This window comes from Enoplosus armatus, chromosome 20, assembly GCF_043641665.1.
Source record: "Enoplosus armatus isolate fEnoArm2 chromosome 20, fEnoArm2.hap1, whole genome shotgun sequence".
Classification (NCBI taxonomy): domain Eukaryota; kingdom Metazoa; phylum Chordata; class Actinopteri; order Centrarchiformes; family Enoplosidae; genus Enoplosus; species Enoplosus armatus.
In genome coordinates, this window is record NC_092199.1 from 16,293,832 (window position 1) to 16,308,276 (window position 14,445).

Here is a 14,445-nt window from a genome sequence, read left to right on the forward strand (position 1 = left end):
AGCTGAATGTGGTCAGTCGAGACGTCACTTTGTTCTTAGGTTGAAAATCTCCTCCAGCTCATACTCCCCTGTGTTTTGCGGTTGTTTCCTGTTGGTTCCAAACGAACCCCCCCCCTCACAGCTTGCAGGCAGTTTGGTGATGTTATTTTGGTGCTAAGTTCAAATGACATCATTCTGGTCAAACAAACTTGAGCTTAAGGAGGAAATGCTTCAGACTAAATAAACGGCTGCAAACATGCTGGTTGTGGACCGTAATGTTACATACCAGCATGAGGATACAGAACTTACTTGTCCTGTGTGTGTGTGTGTGTGTGTGTGTGTGTGTGTGTGTGTGTGTGTGTGTCGTTGTGTTTCAGGGTGATTTATCTCCAAGTGAGCATGAACGATGGGCTGTCCTTCATCAGCAGCAACGTGCACATCACCACCACAGAGTGTGTAAGTAAAGGTTCACGCATGTAACCTGCATTAGCACTGCAGACTATTCATCATTCAGATAAAAGTTTCTTTTCTCTACAGTTCCTCTTTGAGATGCATTTAAGTGCAATAATGCAAAAAAACATCCTGTAAAACGGAATTAAAATGGATCTTTGAGTAGTATTATTGTCTACACCAGTGTTGTTTCCTCCAAACTGGTGATGTATACTGGTTTAATTTGGAGTTAATATTTTAACAACTTAAGAAATAGAAGTATAGATGTGTTTTGTAATATAATAAAATAGGTTTTCCCTTTCGTCTTGTATTGCATGTAGTTTCCACCCTTCTTTCTCCTACTTCTTCTGTCCTATCCAGCCTCTTTTCCTAGAAGTCTGTTGTTTTTTTCTCTGCAGTGAGTTTCCTTACCCCCTTTATCTCTTTCATCTTCCCTTTTTCAATTTTGTTATTTTCCCCCCTTTTTTTCTGGGAGCCAAACCACAGGGGTTTGTAGTAGCGATCCACCCCAAAAAACCAACCTTCTGAGCCCCCACAGGGAGGCAAGAGACAAAAGGTTAGAGAAGCAGGTTCGTGACCGCAAGGCTGCCGGTTCAATCCCAACATTTTGGCCATGAAAGTGAAAGAGAAGCATCCTCTAAGTGCATTTAGCCCTCAGTCGGAGCCGCTCAATGGCGATACTTGGTTACTCTTGCAGCTCCCAGGTGTGTGACTGTGTATGACTGTGTCAGTGTGAAGCAGGGTGGAGCTTCATTCCCTAAAGAAAAACCCAAGATGAAACTCGATGAAATTTAAGATAATTTAAAGCAATTTAACCAAATAAAACAGGCATGTTGGAACATATGGAGCGGAGCCACAGCAGACTCCCACCCAGCCAAAAAGAAATGTGCTCTTTGAAGCTGTTCTCCCTCAGTCCATGTGACATCATATCCATGACAATACTGAATTCAAAGGGCTGTGTTGTGGTTTATGATATACGGAGCTCAATTAGACACACCACTGCAATTAGCTGCTTCTCGCCACTAAACTAAACCATATAGGCTGAAGTCACACACGGCTTAAGGAGGCACGACAAGTTGCTAACTGGAGATGGGCAGGCCTGGTGCAATAAACAACATGCAAGCTGAAGTCTGTGGATAAATCAAGGATTGAAAACCAACGCCACAAACCCAACAAACCCCTGCGACCCCCTCCTCAAATCCTCCCAATGTGCCACTTTGAACAGCCTTTGTAGTCGGTCCACAAAATATGTCCATATAGCATGGGAAAACACACACATCATATGAGCACGAGTGACGGGGCGCAGATGTGGTCTTTGTTTGCTAAACCTTCACTTCACAGATTTGGCCTGTCAGCTGTTATAGAAAACCTGCCGACTGGGGACAACAGCGATTTGGTTCCAGCGATGACGGACAGCACTGCCGAGTTCAGATAACCCCCCCACCCCCCTCCCGTCTTTGCAACATGATAGATAGGGGAAAGTCTGTCCACATGTGATCCTCATCTGTGGTCTGTAATGGGAACCATGTCTAGCCCATGGACGCCTGCCTGGCTGATGGATTCGCTGGGGGGATCACACAACTTACACGAACCACTGTCATCGAGAAAAACAAACACATGAATATTTGCAGTGACAGATCTGAGGACAGAAAGAAAGTCAGCCTAAAGGCTTCTCTTAGCTTCCTTAAAAATCCATCATACCACTACACGTATGATTATACTTATCGCTCTGTCGCTACTATTGCTACCAGTATTATTACTGGATCTACTCCTACTACTGCTACCACTACTTCTGCTGCTATTGCTAATTCTCCTCCTAAAATGATTGTTACTTCTACTACTACTACTACTACTACTTTTACACTTTCTTGTCTTCCCTCTGCTTAGGGGACAGCAGTGTAGGTCTCTGTCCATCCGGGTAAATGTGGGTGGAGGAAGTGAGTACTTGGTAAAGTAGTACTGTGCGTGTGAGAGTAACTGTGCGCGTCTGCTCTCCAGTTCGATGGCACCATTCTCCTGATCACCCTGCTGGTGTTGTTCCTCCTGCTGGCCCTGCTCTTCATGTGGTGGTTCTGGCCTCTCTGCTGCACTGTGGTAAGAAACTTGAGCTGCATTCAGGAAGTGGGCGATTTGAAAAAGCAACACTTACAATTACAATTATTCGGGGCTTCAAAGGGGTTTGTCCAAACTCCAAAAGGGTCAATAAGCACTTCACCAAAGTATGAGACATCTAGCGCTGATGTGATTAATGTGGTTGTGAAAAGCTAAACGGTGTCTCTCTTATTCTTCCCCAGGTGATCAAAGAGCCACCTCCTCCACCTCCTCCTGAGCCCGTGAGTCAAAACACGCACACACCACACATGCTTACCCACCAAAGGCGAATGTGTGTTTGACACTTATACTTGATAATGTTGCATGATTAGTCACAATGAACGAAAAGAATCTCAATACATAGAAGAATAATGTTGATTGATTTGAGTCTGCATACTTCAATATTGCAAGAATAACCTGCAGTATGGAAGAAGAGGTGTGACAGCTCATAAATACATCTCTGTCTTTTCATAATTATCGGTAGTATGTCACACATCAAAGGTTATAAAAGGATAGTAATGGATAATTCCAGTTTACGTACAGATCTCACCTCAGCAAGTAGTACTGACACTGACACTTGTAGTCAGCATCTAAAAGTTCTTGCTGACAGCTTCTGAATCTGTGTGTTAGACAGTATGCAAGAGAGGAAAAACATCCGTTTCTGTGTAATTATTTGTGTTTTAGGAGTCAGATGATGAAGACGGTCTGCCCAAGAAGAAGTGGCCCACTGTGGATGCCTCATATTACGGAGGAAGAGGAATCGGAGGGATCAAGAGGATGGAGGTGACAAGATGACAAAAATACCACAACTCAACAAAAAAACACTGCTTCTGTTGTTGTGTATTCATGTCGCTGTCCGCTGTCTGCAGGTGCGTTGGGGAGGGAAGGGCTCAACCGAGGAGGGGGCTAAGCTGGAGAAGCCGAAGAACGCTGTGGTGAAAATGCCCGAGCAGGAGTACGAGCCCTTCGAGCCCAAACCGAAGAAAGCGCACAACAAGAAGGCGCCTCAGAGCCGCAAGTGGTACACGCCCATCCGGGTAAACACAAACTCTGTTTCCCTCAGGTCCAACAGACAGGGGGCCACTAACATGTGGGCATTTAGTTGACTTATTTACACAGAGCAGCTACGGAAGAACGCAGACGTATGACCCTCATACTGTCTTGTAAACAAATGTCAGCTTTTCAGGAAAAATCAGAAATCCGCCTTGTTTACAGATTGACCGCCGTGCGTTTTTGGGCTCTTGCCCGGTGAGTTTCAAATAACTGAGGGAGGCAGAATTTTCTCAACCCACAGAGAAGCCTGAACTCCTTCAACTGAAGTTAAAACTTGAAAAGCGCCACGAGTGGAGTCGCAAAGTTTTCACAAGACAGCAGGGAGGAATAAAGCCTGTTCTGGCCCTGTTTATGTATAATTAGTTGCATAAGCACAACATCCCCCCCAACTATCAATGTACACACATAAGCAGAGTAATATAACATCTCCAGACAGAGAGACATTATTAGACTTGGCGTCAGTGCTGTTTGTGCTTTAAACGTACACTGCAATACAGCACTGTGTGGCAGCACTGGCCTTTCATACAGTAGCAGCACTTACTGTTTTCTGCAGACACTGCTACCTATGACACAGCCCTACAAACACCACTGCAGTGACTTTACACTGTTCATACACCACAGTCAGGGTAGGGAAAAGGTGAATTTATACACAGGCTAGGAGTCGGTTCCCATGCACTTTTTCCTTTCAAGAACGCGCCATTGAGGCTCACTTTTTTGGTCCAATCAAATGCATCATGACAGCGGCATCTCACGTCTTGTTTAAGGAAGGAGAATTCTCCTCTTTTATCTATTTAATACCAGATTTAGGCTCAACACAAAAGTTAAATGAGTTCCAGTTGTATTTGTGAAAAGGAACACTAACTGCTTTATTTGTGGATTCATCAGGGATTCAAATGTTCACGTGTCTTCAGTTAATCAGACGTGAACCAAAATACTGACTAATCAGCTCCGACCGGAGAGGAAGGAACTAATCAGTAGAATCAGCTGCTGCAGTGTTTGTTTGGGATTAAAACCTGCAGACTCTCGGCTTCGGAGGCACACGGCCGAGGCCCACAGACCAAATGTTCGCTGATACAGTAGAATCAGTATTAATAGGATTTTATGAAGTTATGGATTGCGGTGTGGAAGAGTTTTGGTGTCCAGATGTGGCCCGCTGTTAAACCTCCCCCTCTCCTCTGTCACTGTTCAGGGTAAACTGGACGCTATCTGGGCTCTGTTTCGTCGCGGGTACGACCAGGTCTCCCTGATGAGACCCCAGCCCGGGGATAATGTGAGTACCTCAGCGGGGCACCATGGAAATATTTCATTTCATCAAAAGCTTTCACCCACGCCCACTCGCATTCACTTCCCCTGTTCCACATTTCTTTGCCTCCACTTCTTCCCTCCTGTAGTGTTTTATACCTGTGGTGACCCACGGCTGTATCACACTCTTCTTTCTCTCTCCTTTCTTTCACCCTTCCGTTTTTGCAGGGCTGAGTTGCTAATGTTACCCCTCACACTACGCTATAGTAGCATCCAGGACCAGCTTCCACACAGTGAATGTGCCTTTACATAACCTGTAACCCCACAAAATAGTGCTCCTTGGCCTTAAAAGTAGTTGTGTTAGGTTGCTACTGTAGGTGCTAAGCTAGTTAGCCAGACAAACGCACAGTTTAACCCATTTCTCACAGTATTGCTCTTACTACGGCTCCATCCACACCGATTCAACATGTGGAGAAATCCAAAGCTTGAAAGGCCTGCAGTGCCTAGTCACAGTTGCTAGGCTATGATTGGACAATTGCTATGATTAGGGGAGGGGTTTAGCTAACAGTCAATTTCTTACTTAGAGCAGCTTTAATGCACGCTGAAGGTCCTAAATTTAAAGGTTTGTCATTTATGATGCATCAGATATCAGAAAATTTATTTTCAGATATATCTTCAAGTGTGTGATAATCCATCCTTGGGTGAGAATATTTATCTCAGAGGGACAGAGAGGTTGAGAAACCCAACATTATGTTCCAAACGGGCTCACTTTTAAAAGTCTTGTCTAATGTGTCTACAGCCTGAAAATGCTTCAGTCATCTGTGGCCATTACTCACCCTGTCCTCCCTTCCTCCATCTGTCTCTCTCCGTCTCATTCACTCCTGGTGTTTCTGTGCTGGCTAACACCTCCGTTGGCCCGTCTCCACACCGTTGAGCCAGCCTCGCTCTCACACCTGCTTCACATTAGACGCCATAAAACGGATAGAGAGCAGAACCGCAGCTCGCACCCAGACACATCCTTGATGCTCGATAGGAGTGTTTTCTGATGTGATCGTGTGTCTGAGCGGCTGGTAAAAATTCTCAGATCAGCCACATGGTTTAGTTTTAATGCCCAGTGCCTTTGTATTAAAAGGATAGAGTTTGGTTTGAATGTGGAGTTCACTGAGTACAGAATGCTCACTAGGGATGTTTTAAATCCCTCTGACACATTCGGCAAAGTCAGTGTTAATGTTTAAATGTGTTCTGGGGATTCTTTATCATTTCCAACTTCACTAGTCTTAACAAGCGCTTTGTATGTCAGTGGCTTATAAACTCCCAAGTTCTCCATTGTTCTCCGTCTTTAGCGCTAATTAGCAAATGTTGCAGTAGCATGCTAACACACTAAAATATGATGAACACGGTAAACATTTTACCTGATAGACATCAGCATGTTAGCATTGTCATTGCGAGCATGTTTAGCTTAATGCTAGCACAGAGCTGCTGGCATGGCTGTAGACTCTTACTCTACAGCGACATCATAATCAAATAATACTATAATCTTGGCCAACTTCTCTTCACTCTCTCCCTTTTCTCTCATTCTCCTGCCCCCTCCCAATCTGTTCTCCACCCGTTCTTCTATTATCAGTTGTTTTCTATTCTCCCTACTCTCCACAGCCGACCCGCCCGCTGATCAGGCCCAGTCCCAAGTGCTAGTTAAAATCATGCTTTATTAGAAGAAATTTCCGATGATCTTTTTTAACGAGAATTCCACATTTAAGAGTGTTTTCTTGGCATCACATACAGGTACAGAGACATGATCTGCTTTCAGCTTTCCCTGAGACAAATGAGACAAAAGAAAAAAAGTTTACGATTACATCTTTACCAAAGCACACTGGCAGATTAAAAAAAAAGGTTTTGGATTTGGTTTCCTCAGTCAAGAGGAACCCAGAGAAGCTTTCAGCGATGGTTTCATACGTAAGCTCCGCATGACGCAATGCTTACTTTCTAGAAGAAATCATGTCTCTCTTTCCACTCAAATGATGTCGCCTCCTCAAATCATTTGCGGTTTGTAACGAAGCGGCAGAAACTTCTCAGAGGCCAGCGGGCCGGCTCGTTTCCAGGTAGTGTAATGTTTTATTTCAAAGAGAAAAGAGTGGAAAACAAGCGCTGGACACCTCTTGCTAAAGTGTTACCTGAAAAGCTATTTGGTGTTACAGTTCCCGCCACCGTCCCACCCATAACAGACCTTTAAGAGCACTGGTCTCACACTCCAAAGCTGGCAGACCTTCAAATTAATAGCAACACTCACCCCTCACACGAAGCCAAGTTGGCCGAGATCGGTCTGGATTCTTCGCTGGTCATTCTGTTGCCATGGTGCGTTTTTAATCGCCGCACTGATTGCCACAGCAACAGCTAAATGTCACCCTTGAGACCGGCCTGGCTATGCTCCCGCACAGTGTAGACATGGGACTCAATGAGCTCTTACAGTGAAAGTGCACTCCGGTGTTTTATTACAATAAAACTTTGAGATTTTCCCATGAATTGTGAACATTTCTGCAGGTCATTAAACCTTTCCTCATTTGCTTGTTCTAAACACCCCCTGTGGGTTTGCTCTGCTGCCTTTGTCTTTGTCTCAACGTGTCTACTTCCGGCCATAAAAGCACAAAATGACTTGGAATTGACAGTGAAATCAACTGAAAACAAGGTGTTTTACTTTAAATATACGCTGAATATTCCATGTTAGATTACATATATATACTATCACAGACAAGTGTAACTACGGTTTAGTGAGCATGCAGTAAAAATGAGCCATCTGTCGCTTTAGTTACAGTAATGTAGTCAGTTCTCACCAATAACTCCTGATCTCTCCTGTAGTGTTCATACACTGTACTGACTACCCCCACACACACACACACACACACACACTTTGCCTTTCTCCTTTGACTGAACCCTGTAACCCCTCTTAGACTCTTTACAGTATGATGTGGAGCAGTGGCTGTGTGCGTGTGTGTGTGTGTGTGCATGCGTGCGTGCGTGTGTGTATACATACACAGCCACATAATTCACCAGTGATAGACCAGAGTTAAGCTCACAAGGATGAAGTTATCTACGTTTGAGACAGGAGTCAGCCATTATGAGAGTGTGTGTCACCAAACCACATCCATTACACTGACGTCAGAGTGTACAGTGTGAGGCAGAGCTGGTACACACTTAACACACACTCTCTCTCTCTCATTCACATAAACACAAGCCTCCCCAGGGAAGCATTTAGCTGGCTAAAGGACATGAGGTAATACCTAAGGCAGACCACTGCCAGGGCTGTCTCCACCAACTGACCGACCATGTCTCACACACACACACACACACACACACACACACACACTAACGCACATATTTAGCCAGGCCTAGACAATTTTATGACCTTGGTAAGACTGTAGACGGTGGAGGAGGTCAGCGAGAAAGACGGAGCGAGTGTGGCTTTCTTTAATCCAGGAAAATGTTCATAGATTCAAACCGCAGCTGGGCGCTAACAGAACGATGTACATGAAGCCAAGCTGGGATAAAAGGAAACATCGCGCTTGGTGTCAGATTGGTTTGAAACCTTCAGTCATGTCTACACACACTGAAAGGCACCTTACACCTTGTTTCAACAAGCTTACGGCAACACTTGGGGCCTTACATACTTAAAGGACAAATTCGACAAGAATGCACTGTCTCGCCGAGAGATAGGTGAGAAGATCGATGCTACTCTCATATCTGTACACTAAAAATGTAGCCACCGCCAGCAGCCGGTTAGCTTAGCGCTTCTAAGGCTCAGCAATTATCAAGTTACAGCTTGTTTGTTTGATTGTCTAAGTTAACAACAACAACTAGCTATGACTGTTAATTAAGGAGCTTTAGCGGTGCTTAGCCAGCTACTGGTGCTAGCTTCATATTTATGCAGACATGGGAGTGTCTCCTCTTAACTCTCGGCAAGAAAGTAAAAGTAAAAAGAATAAGTGGATTTCCCAAATGTCTCGCTTTTCTTTAGGAATATGTATGGTATCGTTGTTATTGTTATGTTATGTTTATGTTAAACATCTGCCGTGTTAGATTCTTTTAAGCACTTTAAAGGTCCCATATTGTAGAAAGTGAGATCTCGATGTCTTTGTTTGATTATAAAACAGGTCTAGGTGCTGTATAAATACTGTGAAAGTATCAAAACGCTCAGTCCACCAAGAAACGCCCACAGCATTCAGAAACTGTTCCTTTAAATGAGCCGTCAGGACTTCGGTAACGTTCTGATGTCACAACTGCACAGTCACTGCACTCAGCCACGCCCCCAGTCCTCTGCTCAGGACGACTCTTCAAGTTTTTGGAGGTTGTTCAGTTTGTCTAAAACGGCTTGTTTCAGACAGAGGGGGAACTGAGGGGCTGCATGAAGGGCCAGCAGAAGATAAATAAGGACTTTTTGTGAACTGTGAATCATGCAAAGCTGCTCGAGTCGAGTCCCAGAATAAAGATATAGAGAGATTAATAACACAACACTCAACTGGTCACCCAGACCAGCTGTAATCTTTAACAGCTGACAAAAAAGACAAAAAAAGAAGAATTCATGTTATGTTGAAGAAAGCCGTCTCTTCACATCTCCTATCTGTGTGTATTTCCATGAGGCAAGAAAACAGTTTAAAAGAATTTGAGAAGAATCTTTTTTTATCGATGTCTAGGAATGCCAGACTGGATAAGTGGGACCAGAAACTGGTGGTCGCTGCTAGATTCTTGTCTTTTTTTACTCTGTTTATTCAACTTTTCTTTGTTTTTGCTCCTGTTGTCCTTTGTGACCGTTTTGATTTTGTGCCAAATGTTGCCTCCACGGGGCTACATGTATGTGTATAGCACACCTCGGCCACCTAACGTCTCGTTCCACCAGCTCCTTCAGTTGCTCTGCCCTAATAAGTGGCAAGTTAAAGTTCAACAACAGTGCGAGAGAGGAGTCTGCGGTAGATGTGGAGATGTTCGGCTAAATGGAAGAGGACAAGAGCGGTTGGCTGGAGGAGAGGGCAAAAGTTGAGAGTGGGATATTGGAGAACTGCCTCAATTCAAATAGGTTCATCATCATATTTTTCTTTGTGGTTCTGTTTTCTCTGTATTCATTCATGCTTTTTTTCTCCATAGACATTTCAGTAAACAAAAATCTTGTTAAAAACATGAAAAAACACAGGTTTGTGTGTAAGGTTTTTTTTTTTAAGCTGGAATGAGCTGTACTCATTCCACACAGCTTTGTGAGCGACAGCCTGTTCCCTGTTCCCCACTAGAACCTCCAATCACCGATGCTGGTTATTAGCAGATTAACATTACTTCACCCCGCTCTGGCCCCGCCAGCCACATGCAACTATGGAGCGGGTTGAGTTACTATGGTAACAGCGACCTCTGTGAACCCGGGTGAAGCTCGTGGTTCTTGTAATATTTAACACAGTAGCGAGTAGCCCAGGAGTGAAATGTGATTTCTTCCGGAACAAATTCATTTGTTTTACAGTCTGATAAGTCAACTTTAGCCTGTTCAAGTTTTCCACCTCAACTGCTTTTTGTCATCTTCCGTGTCTCTTTCTGTCCCTGCAGGGTCGCTGCATCAACTTCACACGAGTGAAAGACGAGTCAGCGGCAGCCAACAAGGCCCCACCTCGCACCCCGATCCACACGCCCTCGCCCCCACCGCCGGACTACCGCCCCGTGACCAACAGCGACTCCTCCTCTCCCACCCACACCAGCCCTCCTGCCAGATCACCCCCGTCAGGCCAGGTACCCCCGGGGCCACCACCATCTCGCACACCCCCGGGTCTTCCCTGCGCGCCGCCGTCACGTCCCCCGCCCAGCCTTCGACCCTGAATCACACAGACAAACCCTTCCTACCCCCCCACCCCACCCCCACCCCCTCCTCCCAACGCATCTGCTTTGATATCACAGACTTACCGCTCTGTTGACCAGTTCTTTCAGTTTGAAGGTTGTGGTCCTCTGCTGCCAAAGATACTCCTGCTATTAGCCAAAGATCAGCAGTATTTCCAGTCCCAGTCGTCCTGTGTTCCTCTTCTTGCGTGGGAAAGAGTGTCCAGTCAAACTGTAAGATGGCAGTTTAAGTCTTTCCAAACGTGCTACCCACCAAGCAATGTTGATGTGCAAAGTGAAGAGTGGACCCCCTCAAAAAAAATGGAAAAGGTCAATTTCTACAGGGTACAGAGTATTTGCTGATGAGCAAGAACATTTTGACAAGCAGTTTGACTTGACATTCGGTCCCATACAGAGGGTGAATGGGGTGATCCGGGGAAACATTTGACATAATATTGACATTGATATTTGTGTTGGAGGATTGTTGCTGGACAGCAAAGCATGTAGGGACAGCCCACAGAAGAATACTGCAATGGATGAAATTTCTCTGTTGTCTTTATCAACTACTGAGTTAGGCCATTGCTGTCAAGAGTTAAGGTGAAAAGTAGGTTGCACGTGAAAATCTTTTAACAGAATGGATTGGCTTATTCCTCCATTGCTGTGATGGTGAATCAGAGTTTTTTTGGAAATTAGATTTCAAAGCAATTTCAATTGGCCATGTTGTTAATGGCGTTGAGTAACTAAGATGAAACGCATCTTTGATTTTGGACATTGTTACTTGTTTCTCAGTGCCAAAGTGATTTTTCTGCCAACAAATCCCAGCCCTTTAACACAGAAGTCATACAGTTACATGATTTTGTGGTCCAGTTTGTGTACCATTCAGTGACAGGGAAGTGTACAGACGTTATGTGGAAGGTATGTTTTTACAATATGTGTTTGAGATGCGTTTTTGAATGTTACGTCGGTTGATATCTTTGAGGCTTTGGATTTTGTCCTTAACCACCTTTTCATGTAGCTGAATTTAGAATACAGCAATATATATATTTTGGGTTTTTTTTGGTATCTGCGCACATAGACTGCTGGGCAACCACAGTATGTACTTGTTTTTGTTAGCATTTGGACATTGAAACGAGCAACCAGAAATCAGGTTAACGTCTCTCCTCACATTGTTTTCTTTTTATACACCATCCTGATACTGTACTTTGATACCGATATGTGTGTTTTATGTCTTCAGTTTTATCATCACCGGTCACATTGCAACTGCAGGGCAGTTCAAAGAGCATCTAATTTATTTTACTCCCCGAAAGAAATAGAGGAGAGTACTTGAATATCGACAAGGTGTCCAACCACCAAGACGGACACTGTGAACGCAGAATTTAGAAACACAACAGCTAGCCAGTTCAAAGTCACATAAGGCTAACCAGCGTTTCTCAAACCCCTCAGCTACACTGAGAAACATTTGAAACTGATCCAGTTGCATTTTATGCGGTGTAAATTGAAAAAAGAAAAAAAAAAACTTCAAATTGGGTGAATCTTGGTGTGCTTTAGCGCGCTCCATAGCTTCTTGCTAGCAGGCGAAAAGACGCCGCTAGCGACGCGTTAGCAGTGACTACATGCAAAATAATGGGCGGGAAATGGGGAACAGAACAAGAAAGAAGAGAACTAAAAGATTTTAACCTCAGGGTGTAGAAAAGAGGTTGAAAAATGCTGGTATTCCTTGTCTATCCAGTGCCTTCTGGAATTTTCTTCTCGTTTGATTTTTTTTGTTATACTTTCATTTTTAATGTACGTCATCCAGTTATGTCCTGTACCGTTGATTTTTTTAAATTTACTTCTAAATCCAAATACAGCTCAGCTGAGTTAGAGCACACTTTTAATGACAAGGTGGTATTGGTATAATTACCCTAAACAAATGAGACACGGGTATGATGACCTCGTGTTTTGCTAGCAATTTCTTTCATCAAATTTGACAAATTTCCCATAACCCTTATGGCTTTTGAGGGTTATGGCGAACTCTCTCCAATTTTGCTATATTTGCATGTATTTCTTCTGAGTCTTTAACGAACATGAGACACATTTTGAAAGAGACTTCAGCATCATGTACAGTCTTGAGTTTATGGTAATTACACCAATATGCCAGATCATGTTGCACCTTTTACACAGATCTTTGTATTATTATTGAGACTACATACCTGTTTGTTAAGCAGTCTTACCTTCAAGGCGGGACCACCAGGAATTTTCCTCCGAAGAGTCAACTGTTTACACCTAATCCCAGAACACGGCCATTTTGTATTCCGTTGTAATTTGCTGCACCATTAAAGGGCACCTTGGTTTTGACGTCCTCCTTTTCCTCCTGTCATGTTGCTGAGAGATTCAAACTAAACTGAGATGTGTTAATGACGAGACAGGAGGAGTGCATGTGTTTAACTTGTTGCATACACCATCATCACCACATTTGATTTGAAAGCTTGGATAGAAACGCAAAGTGTTATTACTTTGGACTCGGCAGCGTGCATTTCCTTGTTTTATCTCCGCGCTCTGGTCAGAACTTCAAAGAGTTATTGTTTGAGAGACTTTTTTTTTTTTTTTTTGTTGCCATGTGCTAATACTGTTCACCTCTGTATCACCCGAGAAAGAATTTCAGTATGAATGCAGCATTGATGCAGGATCAGCGTTTGAGGGGGAACTTCTGTCAGAGCTCAACGTCACTCCTGATCGAGATGAGATACATTATGTTAACCAGTGTTTTTTTATAAACAGCAGTACTGAAGCAAATATGAAAGACGTATATGATTTTCTCTTGTTGGTTGACGTTCCTTTTTTTTTTTTTAACAGTATCAATAAAGGTTGACTTCCAAGCTTCTACTAGAGAGTTTCTGTGTGTGATTTCTGCCTGGACCCGTGTGTAATACAGCATTCAGTGTCTCGCCCGTCTAATACCCCGTCCGCAGCTCCACCTCTGCAAGTTCGGACAGTGGGCAACTGTAGCGTTCACAGTTAGCCCTGTATACTACCCACACACACAGTTTGGCTACCCTCATGAGCACAGAATAACCTGGCTTTTGGCCTTGCTCTAGTTAGGTCCTATTTATACTGTACCTGCAGCTGAAAAAATAGGCCTTTTTCGCAGCAGACATTGGAAAAGCACAGGTGTGTATTAGGTTCCACTGACCCTGACAGATGAGCCAGCATGCATAGTACAACAGGACCCTGGCCCTGCTGCACCTAAAGGTGAAGCAGCCATATTCAACAGGAGTGGTCACACGAGTCAGATTGTCTGCTGTGAGAAAAGTCTCAACGGCACCAACAGGCCTTTGTCCACATGTCAAAGTGTGGGAAAAGCGCATGAAATTGGATTTCCTTGCCTGTGTTGGACTGCTTCTCTGGTCTCGACCCTTGTCTGCCTCACCAGGACTTTGCACGTTTTGCGTGTAATAAATCACTGAACTGCACCAGCCTCTGTATTTATGTTACCCTGTTCGCACCACTGTGACGTGTGGAAACAGTTCGCCATATCAACTTAAAAGGGATAATTTGCTGTGTTGTGCTCACAGCTTGTTTCCGCTGCTCCCAAGTGGCCAAAAAAAATGTATCACTATATTTTTACTTATATAGTACTATATTATTACTACACATTTGTGTACGTGAAGTAAGCCCAAAAAAGGTATGTTGTGTAACCAAATGAAAAAATGGTTTGCATGTATAGTTGGCCAGAGACACAAATATCCTGCGCGTGTATTGAGTTCCAGTCGCTTATTCCCAGCTAGCCTGTTATGGAAGAGAGAACCA

General features: G+C 43.9%; 1 protein-coding gene across 1 annotated transcript in view; it reads left to right on the forward strand.

The window, feature by feature from the left end:
* The window catches only part of antxr1c (ANTXR cell adhesion molecule 1c), a 33,532-nt gene extending 22,873 nt beyond the window's left edge, over window positions 1–10,659 (forward strand). Inside the window, exons 12-18 of the mRNA XM_070926968.1 lie at window positions 357–435; window positions 2,428–2,523; window positions 2,724–2,762; window positions 3,205–3,303; window positions 3,390–3,557; window positions 4,763–4,843; window positions 10,393–10,659. Of these exons, the coding sequence (XP_070783069.1) occupies window positions 357–435; window positions 2,428–2,523; window positions 2,724–2,762; window positions 3,205–3,303; window positions 3,390–3,557; window positions 4,763–4,843; window positions 10,393–10,659 (829 nt within the window). The remainder of the gene's footprint in view (window positions 1–356; window positions 436–2,427; window positions 2,524–2,723; window positions 2,763–3,204; window positions 3,304–3,389; window positions 3,558–4,762; window positions 4,844–10,392) is intronic.
* Window positions 10,660–14,445: the final 3,786 nt, after the last annotated feature.